Raw genomic sequence first — 14,841 nt, 5'->3', positions numbered from 1 at the left:
TTCCTCTCTTCACAAAGACTCCTGACTCTCTCCCCTGATTGGATGTCCTCTCTCTCGTTAACCTGATTACCCAGAAGCCTCAGTGTTTATCTCCCTCCTGCAGCCTGTCAGTAATCTCTCTCTCCGTCTGTTCATCAGCTGTTTCTAACAATAACTCAATCAGTGCAGACACATCGTTAACATGTGGGTTTAAAACCTCTGAAACACATCAGGTTATCTGTGGTGACAATCATCCACCTGACCAGGTAACCGCTTTCTTAACCTCTTAAGCACGGCGGTCCCCCCATTGGACCCCTCCCACCGTTTTTTTTCCCGAGATAATGTCTCAGGGCTTCTTAACATTTATGAAACTATTAATGTGTAGCACCAGATTAACGGGAAGAATCTCAGCTAACTGAAGATATGAACCATTTTTACCAAAACAAAACACAAGTCTCATAAGAAGCGTCTAAATGACCCCTGAGCGAAAAAATTCTAACGCACTGCGGCACACAATTCAAGATAAAGATACCCTTATTACTTATCGTAGCTGCACATACAATATAGCCTATTAAAGCTGAGACTCCACTGATTATTTAGGTATAGTATCATCACTGAGCGATCCGAACTTGCGACAGGGGAAGCAAACACAGACATCACAACACGTACCTTTACGGAGCTTTTACGGCAGATCGTCTCACCGTAGCTGTCAATTAGGTCAAAAGACGTGTTCAATGGCATTAAAACGAAAAAGAAAAATGCTACAACTGTTGATCCATAGGTTGATAATGTACCTGTACCTTTTAAAAAATTATTTATAATCCATAATTCCATTTTTTATGTAAAAATCGGAGCGGAAAAGTTAGCTGCTAATGGTAGCCACCAGAGTGTATGCAGCTTCCGGTTTTGGTAACGCGTCACTCTCACTCCTTATTTGTTAACGTTTTGGTGTGTATATAACTTTCCCTCGATTCCATTGGCTCTAGCGGTTATAAAGAGATTTCATTCATCAAAATCGACCAAGGGGGGCCAGAGATAGGTCAAATCCACCCAAATGACCCCAGAAGGGTTTTTGGCAAAATCTCTCTAAAAAGGTCAAATTTCACTTGTTTTGCATCAATCTTGATACAGGGTACTTATTATATGTTGTACTTTGGATTCCTAAAGCTTTTAGTCTACTAACCCATCATCTAGGGGTAATTTTCACTATAAGTAAAAAAGAATTTTTGGACGGACACTATAATTTACAGTTTTTTACTATGTAAAATCTGAATTTTCTTGAAAATAAAAAACTTCTATATTGATTCTGACTTTTCTACATCCAACTCACAGGTTTATCATTACTTTGAGAATAAAGATTATTAATTTAACCCTTTTAGAAGGGAAGATATGGTCATTTGTTCTGGGAATGTCATTTTCGAGCCTGAGACCTGAAAAACAGGCGCAGGGCTTAAGAGGTTAAAGAAGGCTTCATATCCATATTACTTATAATTAGCCATGCACAGGTAATCCAGACTTTACCGCAATAGATTCAAGATTCAAGATATGTTATTGTCAGTGTCAGGGAATAATTTCGCCCTACATGTCCTCCTTCACCCTCTGATGCAGCTGACCAACCTTGAGCAGCCACTATCTCCCTTAAGGAGGGGCTGCCCTAGCAAGTTGTTGTTGTTACCAGTTTGTGACCGGGCAACTCTCAGTTAGAGATAGTTATTGTTGTGGGACACCTGGAACACATCCTTCTCGGGGTGTAGATGACCCCGAGCCATAAGCGACAACAAATGTGATTCAGTGTCCTCAGCTGTTTAGTCTATCTATTGAAGAATGTTGATTATTACACTCTGAACTAGTTAAAACCTGGAGCTACAGGAGGGGTCTTCAGAATTGATTGTGGCATCTCAACCGTGTGGTCAGATCGTGGCTCTTTGACATGTCGTGTGAATTCTCCGGCCGAAGCTCCAAATAAACCGTCAGTGTTTGCCATCAAAGCTCCAGCTCTCCTCGTGTCTCTCTGAGTCCTGACTCCATCAAAGCTCCAGCTCTCCTCGTGTCTCTCTGAGTCCTGACTCCATCAAAGCTCCAGCTCTCCTCGTGTCTCTCTGAGTCCTGTCTCCATCAAAGCTCCAGCTCTCCTCGTGTCTCTCTGAGTCCTGATTCCATCAAAGCTCCAGCTCTCCTCGTGTCTCTCTGAGTCCTGACTCCATCAAAGCTCCAGCTCTCCTCGTGTCTCTCTGAGTCCTGACTCCATCAAAGCTCCAGCTCTCCTCGTGTCTCTCTGAGTCCTGACTCCATCAAAGCTCCAGCTCTCCTCGTGTCTCTCTGAGTCCTGACTCCATCAAAGCTCCAGCTCTCCTCGTGTCTCTCTGAGTCCTGACTCCATCAAAGCTCCAGCTCTCCTCGTGTCTCTCTTACCCCTTTCACACCGGCGCTTTTCCAGCTCCTGCTGGGAGCTAGAGCCTGAAAAGCGCCGGTTTTTCCTGTTCACACCGCAGCGGCGGCGCGTCATAGCTCCGGAATGCGGTTCACTTCCAGCTCCAAAAAATTGTCGGTCCAGAGGCAAGAGCTTCGGAGCTATGACGCGGCGTCGCTTACGTCTCTTACGTCGAGGCGTGCAGGAAACCTTACTTTGACCATCCGTTCGCTGTTATTGATCATTGTGGAGATACATGGGCTATACAGGTTGTCATGTCCGACTATCAGAAGTAGAATCATAATGAAAAATACGCCGGTAAAATGTGCCTGTAGAAAACGGCTTAGCAAGTAGTCAGTTTAGCTTCGGTTGCTATGCTAACATCACCCATGTTATACCAGAGAAACTTTCATAACAGCGTGGTGATGCCAAACAGCGTCAATTCAGACTGACACACATTCACTTAACGGGAACTGGGGATATGTATCAGCTGCTTGTGTGACAGTCAGACAGTGAATACTTTAGAGCCGTGTGAGCTAACCCGGAGCTAACGGGACAATAAACTCCCGTGGAAGTGCAGCCACTGCAGCGGTCGGTAAATGCCGCTGAAACACATTAATAAACAATGAACCACGGCACTCTGGAGAAAAGTATAAGGTTGGAGAAGTCGTTATTTAATTTAATCTGGCTTCGTATGATTAAAAGCAACACGACCCGATGCAGTCCCGGCCCGTTGTTGTTGTGGGAGAAAATCAGCGACGTAAACTGTGACGTCATGACGCAGCAGCGGCAGCTCTGGGCAGTGTGAACAGAGCGGGAGCTGAAAAGGGAAACGGGAGCTGAACCAGAAAAGCTCTCGCGAGGAGCTAGAAAGTGAAAAGCGCCGGTGTGAAAGCCGCATCTGAGTCCTGACTCCATCAAAGCTCCAGCTCTCCTCGTGTCTCTCTGAGTCCTGACTCCATCAAAGCTCCAGCTCTCCTCGTGTCTCTCTGAGTCCTGACTCCATCAAAGCTCCAGCTCTCCTCGTGTCTCTTTGAGTCCTGACTCCATCAGAGCTCCAGCTCTCCTCGTGTCTCTCTGAGTCCTGACTCCATCAAAGCTCCAGCTCTCCTCGTGTCTCTTTGAGTCCTGACTCCATCAAAGATCCAGCTCTCCTCGTGTCTCTCTGAGTCCTGACTCCATCAAAGCTTCAGCTCTCCTCGTGTCTCTTTGAGTCCTGACTCCATCAAAGCTCCAGCTCTCCTCGTGTCTCTCTCTGAGTCCTGACTCCATCAAAGCTCCAGCTCTCCTCGTGTCTCTCTGAGTCCTGACTCCATCAAAGCTCCAGCTCTCCTCGTGTCTCTCTGAGTCCTGACTCCATCAAAGCTCCAGCTCTCCTCGTGTCTCTCTGAGTCCTGACTCCATCAAAGCTCCAGCTCTCCTCGTGTCTCTCTGAGTCCTGACTCCATCAAAGCTCCAGCTCTCCTCGTGTCTCTCTGAGTCCTGACTCCATCAAAGCTCCAGCTCTCCTCGTGTCTCTCTGAGTCCTGACTCCATCAAAGCTCCAGCTCTCCTCGTGTCTCTTTGAGTCCTGACTCCATCAAAGCTCCAGCTCTCCTCGTGTCTCTCTGAGTCCTGACTCCATCAAAGCTCCAGCTCTCCTCGTGTCTCTCTGAGTCCTGACTCCATCAAAGCTCCAGCTCTCCTCGTGTCTCTCTGAGTCCTAACTCCAATTGCTTCAGAAGTTTCCCCCACAATTGATACAGTATAACAGGAAGTTTAACTGTACAATGAAAATCTTACTATCATCTCTCCAAAACCGAAATGTGAAGGAACTATACAAACAAACATATAAGATAAAAACTAGCGTAAGAAAACGTCTAAATGAATAATCTTTTTTCTCAAAGCAATGATAAACCTGTGAGTTGGATGTAGAAAAGTCAGAATCAATATAGATTTTTTTATTTTAAAGTAAATTCAGATTGAACATATTAAAAAAATGTAAATGATAGTGTCCGTCCAAAAAAAACCATTACTTATAGTGAAGACCACCCTTGAATGATGGGATAGTAGACTAAAAGCTTTAGGAATCCAAACTATAACATATAATAAGTACCCTGTATCAAGATTGATGCAAAACATGTGACATTTGACCTTTTTAGAGAGATTTAGTTAAAAAAAAACACTTCTGGGGTCATTTGGGTGGATTTTCCATATCTCTGGAACCCATTGGTCGATTTTAATGATTGACATCTCTTTGTAACCGTTAGAGCCAATAGAATCGAGGGGAAGTTCCTCAATCCAGGTTAATGCCTTTTTAATTTAATGTTTAGATAAAAAATGAGGGAACACGTTAATCTAGTGGATTCACACATTGGTTGGTCAAGTTTAATTCATAAGAGTCTCCAACAAACATGAATTCATTCATCAGAGTTGCATTATAAGAAACTGCAGAGTGTGGATATCGATTGCGTGGCCTTGGCTCGGATCTGACATACCTGCTCTGCCCTGATCTACTACTAGCTGTTAACTAGCTAGCAACCATATCGCTTTTGAGAAGTGTCCAGTGTTCCACATCTAACTGTTTGTGTTCGTATTGAGAGCCCCATCCAGGTGCTTATAGTGCATTGTGCCATACTTGACATGGGGAAGCACTGACAACCAGCACCTCATTCTGATTCTTACCACCCATGGTATGTCTGGAAGGCCTGCCAGCTTCACAATCAGCTTCATTGGCTTGATTGGGTTGAAATTGAACTGTAATCCAGAAATATGTCAACCAGTTTTCTGCTATTTCCGGTTCAGGTGTAGAGTGAAGTGCCAGGGCCAGAATGACATCCACTCATCTGTAGGGGGTTCACCGTATCTAGAACCACAGCGTTAATGGATCGGAGAACCATTTTGTGCTAATGTCGCCCATTGACATTCGCATGAACGTACAGTAAAGGTGTTGCCGGCATCATTTTACACAACGTCCCAACTTCATTGAATTGGGTTTGTATACAGTATATAAATGAATTTATGTATGGAACTATTCATTTCTCTGTATTTCTTTGGAGCATATGGCTGGTATTTCACATTTCACCTTTAAATAAGGTTGTTTTCATTTCTGGAAGCATGTTATGTAAGAAGTCGGCAGACAAGACTATCAATCAGTGTCAGGGTGTGTCTCTGCATTCAGGTACAAGGGACATTTAGTTTTTCTGTTGATCACATCAGGAAGGTGTTTTCTTGACAGCTTTATCACAGACACATTATCTTTATGGCAGCATTGTTTTTTACTGTGAGAACATCTTGCTAGAAAGCCTTATAGTTTGGGGTTGGCTGACCAGGCCTTGATATTAGCACACAATGCATTTGAGAAGGAAGTGTATAAAACAGTCTGTGCCAGCAGCAGAAGGGAAAGACCCATATTTGCTTTGTTGACTTCCTCCTTCCTCGTTCTTGCCAAGGCCTGTCACAATAAGAACTGGTTGGACAGGTGTGTTCAGGTGTGAGAACAGGACGTCAGGTGAGGAGAGTATCTGACAGTATAAGTCACCTCACAACATCACATTTCATCAGACTTGAAGCTCCTGCTGGAAGTCAGAAGACTCTCACACAACTCTGCTGATCTACACAACTTCACCAGGTGAGGACTAACAGACAAACACGGATTTATTATAAAAACTTTACTTTTCTGTGTAAAACTACAGCTGCTGGATTAGTGTCTGCAGGGAAATACTGCATTACTAAGCAAAGTTGACAGTCATACTCCAGTGTTAATTTCGTCAACGAAAACTATGACGAAAAATGTTCGTCAACGACCTTTTTTACATGACTAAGACGAGACGATGACGAGCTAAAAATAGATTCTTGATAACGAAAATTTGACGAAATGTATATTTAGTTTTCGTTGACGAGACGAGACGGGACTAAGGTGTTAATGGTGGACTATCGGACATTAAAAATGCAGGGTATTTCCCCCCAATTGCCCGTCTTGTCTGTCAAAATGCATCTTACATTTCTAACTTGCAATATCATTATTTCCGCTCTCTTCACTCCAGAAGAGCGATCTCCTCTCTGTGTGCAGGGGGCGGGGCCTAACAGACACGCTGCAGTGGCACACAGATCTGCCGGGGACGGAGCGTTCAGAGAGTATAGAGACACTCGACAAGTCTCGATGTGGACAAAGCTCGTTTGCCATGTTTTCGCGTTGACACGAGTAGAGTAGTCTGTCCAAACAGCCGGCCAAAAGGCGTCATATTCAGTCGGAGAAATGCACAATTTTCGACTTCCTTAACTCGTAGCTCTGTTGCCCCAATTACGAGTAACGTTATCACATCAGGTGTGCAGAGGTGGGAGAAGTACTAAGATCTTGTAGCTAAGTAAAAAAATACCATAGTGTAGAAAGAGTTCCTCAAGTCAAAGTATGATCATCAAAATATATTTAAAGTAGCGACAGTAAAAGTAGTCATTGTGCAGATTGGTCCATTTCAGAATAATATATATGATATGTTTTATAATGATTGATCATGAAAGTGTTCTCAAAGCTGGTAAAGGTGCAGCTAGTTTGAATGACTTTGTATACTGCAGGGTAGTTTGTGAATTTACTCCAGGTGGAACTAAAGTCTGAGTTAACACTTGATTATATTTCACATCATTCATCCACATCTGTAAAGTAACTAAAGGTATTAAATACATGTAGTGGAGTAGAAGTACACCATTTAACTATGAACTGTAGTGGAGTAGAAGTACACAGTAGCATAACATTTAAATACTCCAGTAAAGTACAAGTACCTCAACATTTTACTCAAGTACAGTACAATATTTAAAAATAATTATATATATTTCATTTATTTCACATTTAAATAAAGCAATTAATTCGGTTAACAATTTGTTAGTTTTTTCCTTTAAAAAAATAACAAAAAGTAAATACAAGAATGCCGTTAAAGTACCGGATCGATAAGCAGTATTGATAAGACTAGTAGTACCGTAGAAAACCTTAACGATACCCATCCCTAGATATTACACAAGTAAAGTGTTAAGAGAGTGAAATGTTGCTTTACGAATTTCAACACTTGATGCTGTCACCTTGATTACAATGTCAGATACCTGTATTTGCCTAACTGAATTGGTTTAAAGAGAGAAAACATTTTGACTAAAAGTTGACTAAAATGTAATTTTTCATTGACTAAAAGTAGACTAAAACGTTTTGAGTTTTCGTCGACTAAAACTCGACTAAAACGTTTTGAGTTTTCGTCGACTAAAACTAGACTAAAACTATGAAGGATAGAAATGACTAAAATGTGACTAAAACTAATAACCATTTTCGTCTAAAGACTAAGACTAAGACTAAATCAAAAACAGCTGCCAAAATGAACACTGTCATACTCCAAGTGTTATTAACTCTCAACACTCCTACTCCTTAACAGACGTCTAAATCAGTTTCTGAAGTCTGTTTTGTTTCTTCTCAACAGGTTGGAGAAATGGCCACAGAAGAAATGAACGTTGCTGCTCTGGGACGACCTTTCACCCTAGGGATGCTCTATGATTCTCGGAGTGACAAACTGGTGCCAGGTAAGACTTCACAAAGTCACAAAATGTTCATCATAGTCACCGTACCGGGCGGATAAACGCGTCATTTGCAGGAAACAACGTCTAAGGAATGTTAATATTTAATAAACTATGAATGTTTTATATCCATGTAACGGGAAGAAACTCAGCTAACTGATCTTTTTTATTTATTTTTTTCAAAAAAAAAACACAATGCTAACACTCAGCCTCTGAATTAGCCACGAGCGAAAAAATACTAACCTATCACTGCACCTAAACTCACTCATAACTCCCTTATTACTTATCCTAGATGCACATCCAACATATCGATTATGATCGTAAGGAGACACAGAATCGATGGGTGCCCACCTCAACACTCCATGATAAAAACTTTCGAGTCTATAAACGAAAACGTACATCAAAACATGTGGCGCTAGGTAGCTACAAACGCTAACATGGCTTACCTGTGTCGTAGTCTGGTCAAAACTGGTCTTCAATGGCATTAAAACGATAAAAAACGATGCTGTAGTTAATCCATAGGTTAATCCAATGTGTCTGTGTCCTCTTTGAAATGATTTCTGATAATCCATAAGCAATACAACTGCTTTTTCGTTTCCAGATGTCAGAGCGAGAGATCGCTTCACTCTGATGCAAACCTGCATGCGCGAAGCCCCCACCTCTTTGTTTCACAATGAGTGTGTGTGGGGGACTCCCCCTTCGATTCTATTGGCTCTAACGGTCAGAAAGAGGTGTCAACCATCAAAATCGAACAAGGGGGGCCAGAGATATGGAAAATCCGCCTTCATTTTAAATGAACTTGTTGTCGGAGCTCCATCCGTTAGTGCGCCGCGGAGCGGAGTTTACTTTCTTAGAGGAAGAAATACGATCATTTTCAAGTCAATAAAATCATTTAAATTAATATTGGTAGTCAAGTCCTTAGTGTGTTAGTATGTGGGCGTGTAATAAGCGGGATAATGTACAGCGAGGCGGGCATTATTCAGAGTGATCAGGGAGCCCGACGCAAAGCAGAGGGATCTTGTTCAGCGGGTCGGGTGTTGTTTTTTTTACTAATGACCGCCATGACCGCCACATTATACTTTACTTCACCTTAAGTCTCTGCCTTTAACTATTGCCTGCCCAGGGACAACAATGCCTTTCTGGCTCTCTGAGAATAAAGTCAGAATTCTCAGGAAAAGTCAAAATTGTGATATCAAATCCTGAATTCAGAATTTACAGAATGCTAGAGTACAGAAGACCATTTTTTATTTGGGGTCTTTTTTTTGTTCCTGTGGTCAAAGCCAGCATTAAAAAAAAAAGTCACAATTGGCAGATTTTCAGAAAAAAAGTTAAATTAAATAAAAAGAATGTACAATTATATTTGTTCTCAGAAAGTCTGTAATCTCAGAACTGAGACCACTTTAGGTTGGATCTCCTCTGTACGCACGCACGCACGCACGCACACACACACACACACACACACACACACACACACACACACTTTTCTTATGGAAACTCCTGGCAGGATATGAAGCCTGCAAAACTTTGAAATTATACGTTTTATGATCATTTATATGAACAAAGGTTTTGCCCTTGATCTGAAAACTGTTTGCTTTCCAATGTATTTAGGTCTCAGATTGTGGAATGAGGAAACTTTAAAAGTAAAAACAACTGAAACCTCTCAGCACAGCAGTTATTTGGGAATTTCTGCATCTGACTCCATTGAATCCAAGTCGAACATGATGGATATTGAAGCTTCTCTGAAGGCCAGTTTCATGGGTGGACTGATAAAAGTTGGAGGATCGGCCAAATATCTGAATGATCAGAAGAAATTCAAGAATCAGAGCAGAGTGACCTTTCAGTACAAAGCTACCACCAAGTTCAAGGAGTTGTCAATTGATCAAGTGACCCTGGACACCAAACAGATGGAGGTTATTAAGGAGGGCTTGGCCACACATGTAGTCACAGGCATCCTGTATGGGGCAAATGCTTTCTTTGTGTTTGACAGTGAGAAGTTAGACGCCAGCCAGGTTCGGAAGATAGAGGGCAGCATGCAAGCTGTGATAAAGAAGATTCCTTCTTTAAATATTAAGGGGAAGGTTGACATCAAGCTGACGGCTGCAGAGAAAGCCCTGACTGAGACATTCTCCTGCAAATTCTACGGAGACTTCATTCTCAAAAGCAACCCAGCTACATTTAAAGATGCAGTGCAGACCTATGTAGAACTTCCACAGCTACTGGGAACAAATGGAGAGAATTCGGTCCCAGTGGCGGTCTGGCTGATGCCGCTGAAGAGTTTTGATCCCAAAGCTGCTGAGCTGATGACAGGGATCAGCATCGGACTAGTTATCAAGGCGCAGGATGCTCTGGAAGATTTAAAGGAAACACAAAGGAGATGCAACGATTCTCTGGAAGACAAAGTGGTAGAGAGTTTCCCCGTGCTTCACAAACAGTTGAGCACTTTCCTTAAACTGTGTGGTTATTATGAATCCCGCCTCCAACAGACCATGGCAGAGAAAATTCCCTCCATCCGAGCAGGAAAGGAAGATGAGAGCTCACTGGAAGAAGTCTTTAAAGACAGGAACAAGTCACCATTCAGCCATGAAAAACTAACCAAGTGGCTGGATCACAAAGAGAGAGAAATCAACGTCATCGGGTCCTGTGTGGATATCATGAAGGGTGTTAAGATCGTCCCAAACCAGTCTGAACTGGACAGAGAGGTTCTTGGAAACTACGAAGGTCTGTGCTTTGTTTTCACCTCCATGGAGAGTGCTGACCCCTGCCTTGAAGCGATGGATCAATACCTAAACTCAGTAGAATGCACGAGCACTGAAGAGGAGCCATGGTACTACTCAGACGACGTCTTAATAAAGATGAGACAAAAAGTCGAAGATTTCATGACCGGTGTGAAAACAATCGTGAATACTTGTTTCCTCATAGCAGCCATTGAAAATAAGAAATTCAAAGGAGCAACCCTCTACTTCTACGTGGACGGCATTCTGAACACTGAAGACTACAAATCACCATTCATGGAGGTGAAGACTGAAGACTTAAAATCCCTCAGTGAGGTGAAGAAGCATACCGGAAAGTAGAGATCTAAACTGGTGTAAGTCATTCTTCATGCATTTTGAGTAAAATATGTTCATATATCTTTTCTCTAGAAACCCTCAGAATGACTAATTAGATGCCTGTGATTTCACACTGGAAGGGAACACTGCAGGCAACTTTCTTGGGGTCCATATAGTTTTCTTTCGGCTGTTAATCATTTTCTAAAGAGACATTATTTAGATTTTTCTGTTATGACATTCAGACCTCTTGTCGCTGTGATGGATGGAGACATTATGGGATGTATGATCAGAAATCATCTGTGATGGATGACCAGGTCCAGGAAATGAAGAAGGTAGAGGTCTGGAGGTGAACATGTTATTGAGGTGCAGCTCCAAAATGTGTGCTAGAAAAACACTTCTACTAAAAACTACAAACACTAGATTGACATTTTTGAACATTGGAAATCAGTTCCTCTTGAACTCAGCAACTCTTGCAGAAGACTGAAGAACCCCTGATACTAACTAGTAGTGGGGCAAACCTAGACGGAGCAGATATAATATATATCTGAGCAAAACGCAGTTTATTATTATGAGTGTGTGGTGTTATAACTTGTGAAACTTTAAATAAAACTACCTGTTCACATTTGTGAGAGGAAACTAAAGTTCATGAAGCCCTTCTGATTATTACTGAATAAACAGATGGCAATGTAACCTGTTCCCCCGTAGCTTGAGTCCTGAGTCCAGATTGATTCCAGCGTCCGGTTCCTTGGTTGAGGATCGATCCCTGACGGAGTTCTGCAGTCTCCAGAGATAACAGCGGGTAAATCGCACCTAGTCAACTCCGTTGCAGAATTCTGTGTCATATTGGAGGTCGCCATGATCGATTGATCTGAAATACGGCAGCAGTGCTATACGGGTATTGAATCCCAAGGTTTCAGAGGTGTTCATTAAGGTCTGTGACTAAAGTCTAAAGGGATAAACTAACAGGAAAAGTTAAATGATGTAAAACTGATGAATGGAGGTAGTATAGAAAAAAGGGAGTTTATCGGTACCTCGTGGTGGTGTGTGAGGTCACATCTTTTATGCCCAGACTGAGTAAAAACCATATCAATTAACAGTACTTTCAAATTCTAGCGCACTCAAGCTGGTTTCTCCATTCTTACCTACCCTACCTTTAAGGGGTTGGTTATTTTATAAAAAACAGCAATGTAGCATTGAAAAAACTGTATTATTTATTTCTCTTTGTTTAATTAAAAAAACAATAATTTTTTGTTGCATTGAAAATATTTTTCCTTTATTGTTTTAATTAAAAAACTGTTATTTATCTTTATTATATATCTTTATTGTTGTTTGTTGCATTGAAATCACTTTTTTTAAGCCCAAAAATAATGTTTTTTCTTTAATTTTGCTTAAAAAAACATGATTTGTTCCTACTTTGTTATGAAAAATAAATAAAAGGTCATTTGAAATGTTTTCAAATCTGTGTATATTAGTTGTTCAGTACATCATTATATCATATTTTAAAAGTCCATGTGTAGTAAAACGTGGGAAACTTGCCTGCAAAATGTACTTCATATCTAGTATTGTTCTTTGTTGCATAAAAAAACAGTAACATTTCTGTTTTTGTTGCTTTAAAAACACTTTTTTAAGCCCAAAAATACAGATTTTTCAAAATTTTGCTTAAAAAAACACGATTTCTTAATGACTTTGTTACGAAAAGAAAATTACATTTAATTATGGAAATCATCATTTAAATCCAGTTTTCAAATCCATGTATATTAGACGTGCATCAGAACATCATCATATTATATTTAAAAATGCATGTGTGTATTAGGTTGGTTGAAAGCAATAATATTAAGTTCAAATCAAATATATTTGATTTGAACTTAATATTATTGCTTTCAACCAACCTAATATAGTTATGTGAAATATGTTGACATGATACATTTAATTAAAGTCAACGGTTCAACTCTTTCAGTGTAGAGCAAAAGTATACAGTTGCATAAAACAGACATACTCACATTGACAAAATAGCACTAAAGTAAGTGTGGGGGAAACTTCTGTAGCAATGGAGGAGTCTCTCTTTCACTCAGAAACCTGTTATCTTAGCTCCTTTTTGTTCCTCTGAAGGCTCTTTACACGTCTCAGATTGCTGCTTTAAAAGTGAGTCACTCAAACACTTTGCAGCGTGCAGAAATGAGAGGGACACTTTCACATTAAGTCCCTTCCTTTGTCCCCGGAGTCACTTCTCTGCACTCATGTAGAAAAGGAAATAAAAAGGAACATGCACGTAACATGTCATTTACACCTCTATTGTTCACAGGGAGTCTGGAATATCAGAAGTGCTTATTATCCAGCTTTTTGAGGTCATTTTGCATTAAATGGACAATAGTTTGTGGCTCGAGGGTGCTAACGGTTAGCATCATATGAGCTTCTTCTGTCATAGATTTTCAGTTAAACTGGCTTTGATAATTCCCTCGTCAAAGGAGAATAAATTAAAGTATATAATACATTCATTTCCATCCATTTATCTGAATAATTAGCTTTATTAATTGCATGGGATTTGCTTTTCACACTTAACGTCACTTTTGTCTGTATTTTTCCGTTTCTGTAGGAAATTGGTCTATTTTACAATAAATTCAAATATTACACAGTGAAGTACAGGTCATCAATTACAACGTGTAAAACGCTGCACTGCAGATTAAGTAGGAGCCTTGTAATGCAAACACATTTCCCAGCAGATCCTCAGTTCCTCTGTGAGTTAGAGGAAACATAATAAATGCACACGGTTCTTTATATATCGTCCTCCTTTGCAATAGTTGTCCTTCTTTGGATAAACGTCCCGTCCTCTCTGACAGATCTGGAACACGTTAAACGTTCCTGCAGAATCAGGACGGCTCATTAAATATGCACGGCTTCATTTCCATGTTGAGAGGAGTCTGGTCTGATTTATGGAGCGAATATGTCCCACAGACGGATCAGGAATCAGAGGTTTGTTCAGGAATCTGCGGGCGATTCAGAGCTCATTTGCATATCAATTACCCTCCTGCTGTGAGGTATTCTGAACCTGAGATCATTAGACATCTGGGACTCTCTCACCGAGCGTTCTGATTAAATGAAAGTCTGCAGAGAAAACTGAAAAAGGTGACAAAGTGCACAACTTAAAGCTGCACTCATCTGATTTTTTTTAAATGAAAGCCCCTTAAAATGTCCTTTCAAAGCCTTAGAAAAATCTATATAATATTTAATATGTCAAACTACAAAGGAAACAAACGAAGTATCTCAGAAACACCTTTTATTATTATTATTATTTGGATTTTGTTTGTCCATTCTTCTTTACGAACGGTGTTCAAATGTAAGGCCCTGACACACCGAGCCGATTTCGGCCATCGATAGATGTCTGGCCGCCGATGAGCGTCCTGTCGCCCTACTCAGATTGGTGTGTCCCGCACCGTTGTGTCTTTTCAGCCGTGCCGACACCTTCAACATGTTGAATCGGGAGGCTGTCGGCAAAAGGCTGTCGGCTAAAGAAATCACTCTGATTGGCTGTTCAGCTTAGCGAATCAGTGCATGAGAAGCGAAACGGAAGTGAAGAAGGCACACACAGACGGCTATTATTTTTCATTTTCCAGTACCGCACTAAACATGTTTTCGATTATAAGTCGTAATGTGAAACAGTCTGTGATGGACGAGAGTGAAAATGGAACGCACGCTATTTGTTGTTTGTATATATCACGCAGTCTGTTCTTCTTCTCTCGGTGTATCACGCAGTCTGTCTTACGGTTGTTGCCTCTTTTGAATGACGAATACACACTACCGCCGCCTGCTGGTAAGGAGAGTTATTGCCACTCACGCATGCACAGTGCGTACGTGCTACTTGGCCATCGGCTGAAG

General features: G+C 41.1%; 1 protein-coding gene across 1 annotated transcript; it reads left to right on the top strand.

Moving 5' to 3' along the window:
• The first annotated feature begins 5,893 nt into the window (after nt 1-5,893).
• Nucleotides 5,894-11,609, top strand: LOC117484588 (neoverrucotoxin subunit alpha-like). The gene is made up of 3 exons (XM_034133023.1): nt 5,894-5,999; nt 7,828-7,927; nt 9,530-11,609. Exons 2-3 carry the CDS (start codon nt 7,837-7,839, stop codon nt 10,990-10,992), a joined length of 1,554 nt encoding a protein of 517 aa, XP_033988914.1. The 5' UTR covers nt 5,894-5,999; nt 7,828-7,836; the 3' UTR covers nt 10,993-11,609.
• The last annotated feature ends 3,232 nt before the right edge of the window (nt 11,610-14,841 follow it).

Source organism: Trematomus bernacchii, unplaced genomic scaffold, assembly GCF_902827165.1.
Source record: "Trematomus bernacchii unplaced genomic scaffold, fTreBer1.1, whole genome shotgun sequence".
Classification (NCBI taxonomy): Eukaryota; Metazoa; Chordata; class Actinopteri; order Perciformes; family Nototheniidae; genus Trematomus; species Trematomus bernacchii.
The sequence above is the reverse complement of the archived record's forward strand: the minus strand, read 5'-3'. Positions and strand labels throughout refer to the sequence as shown.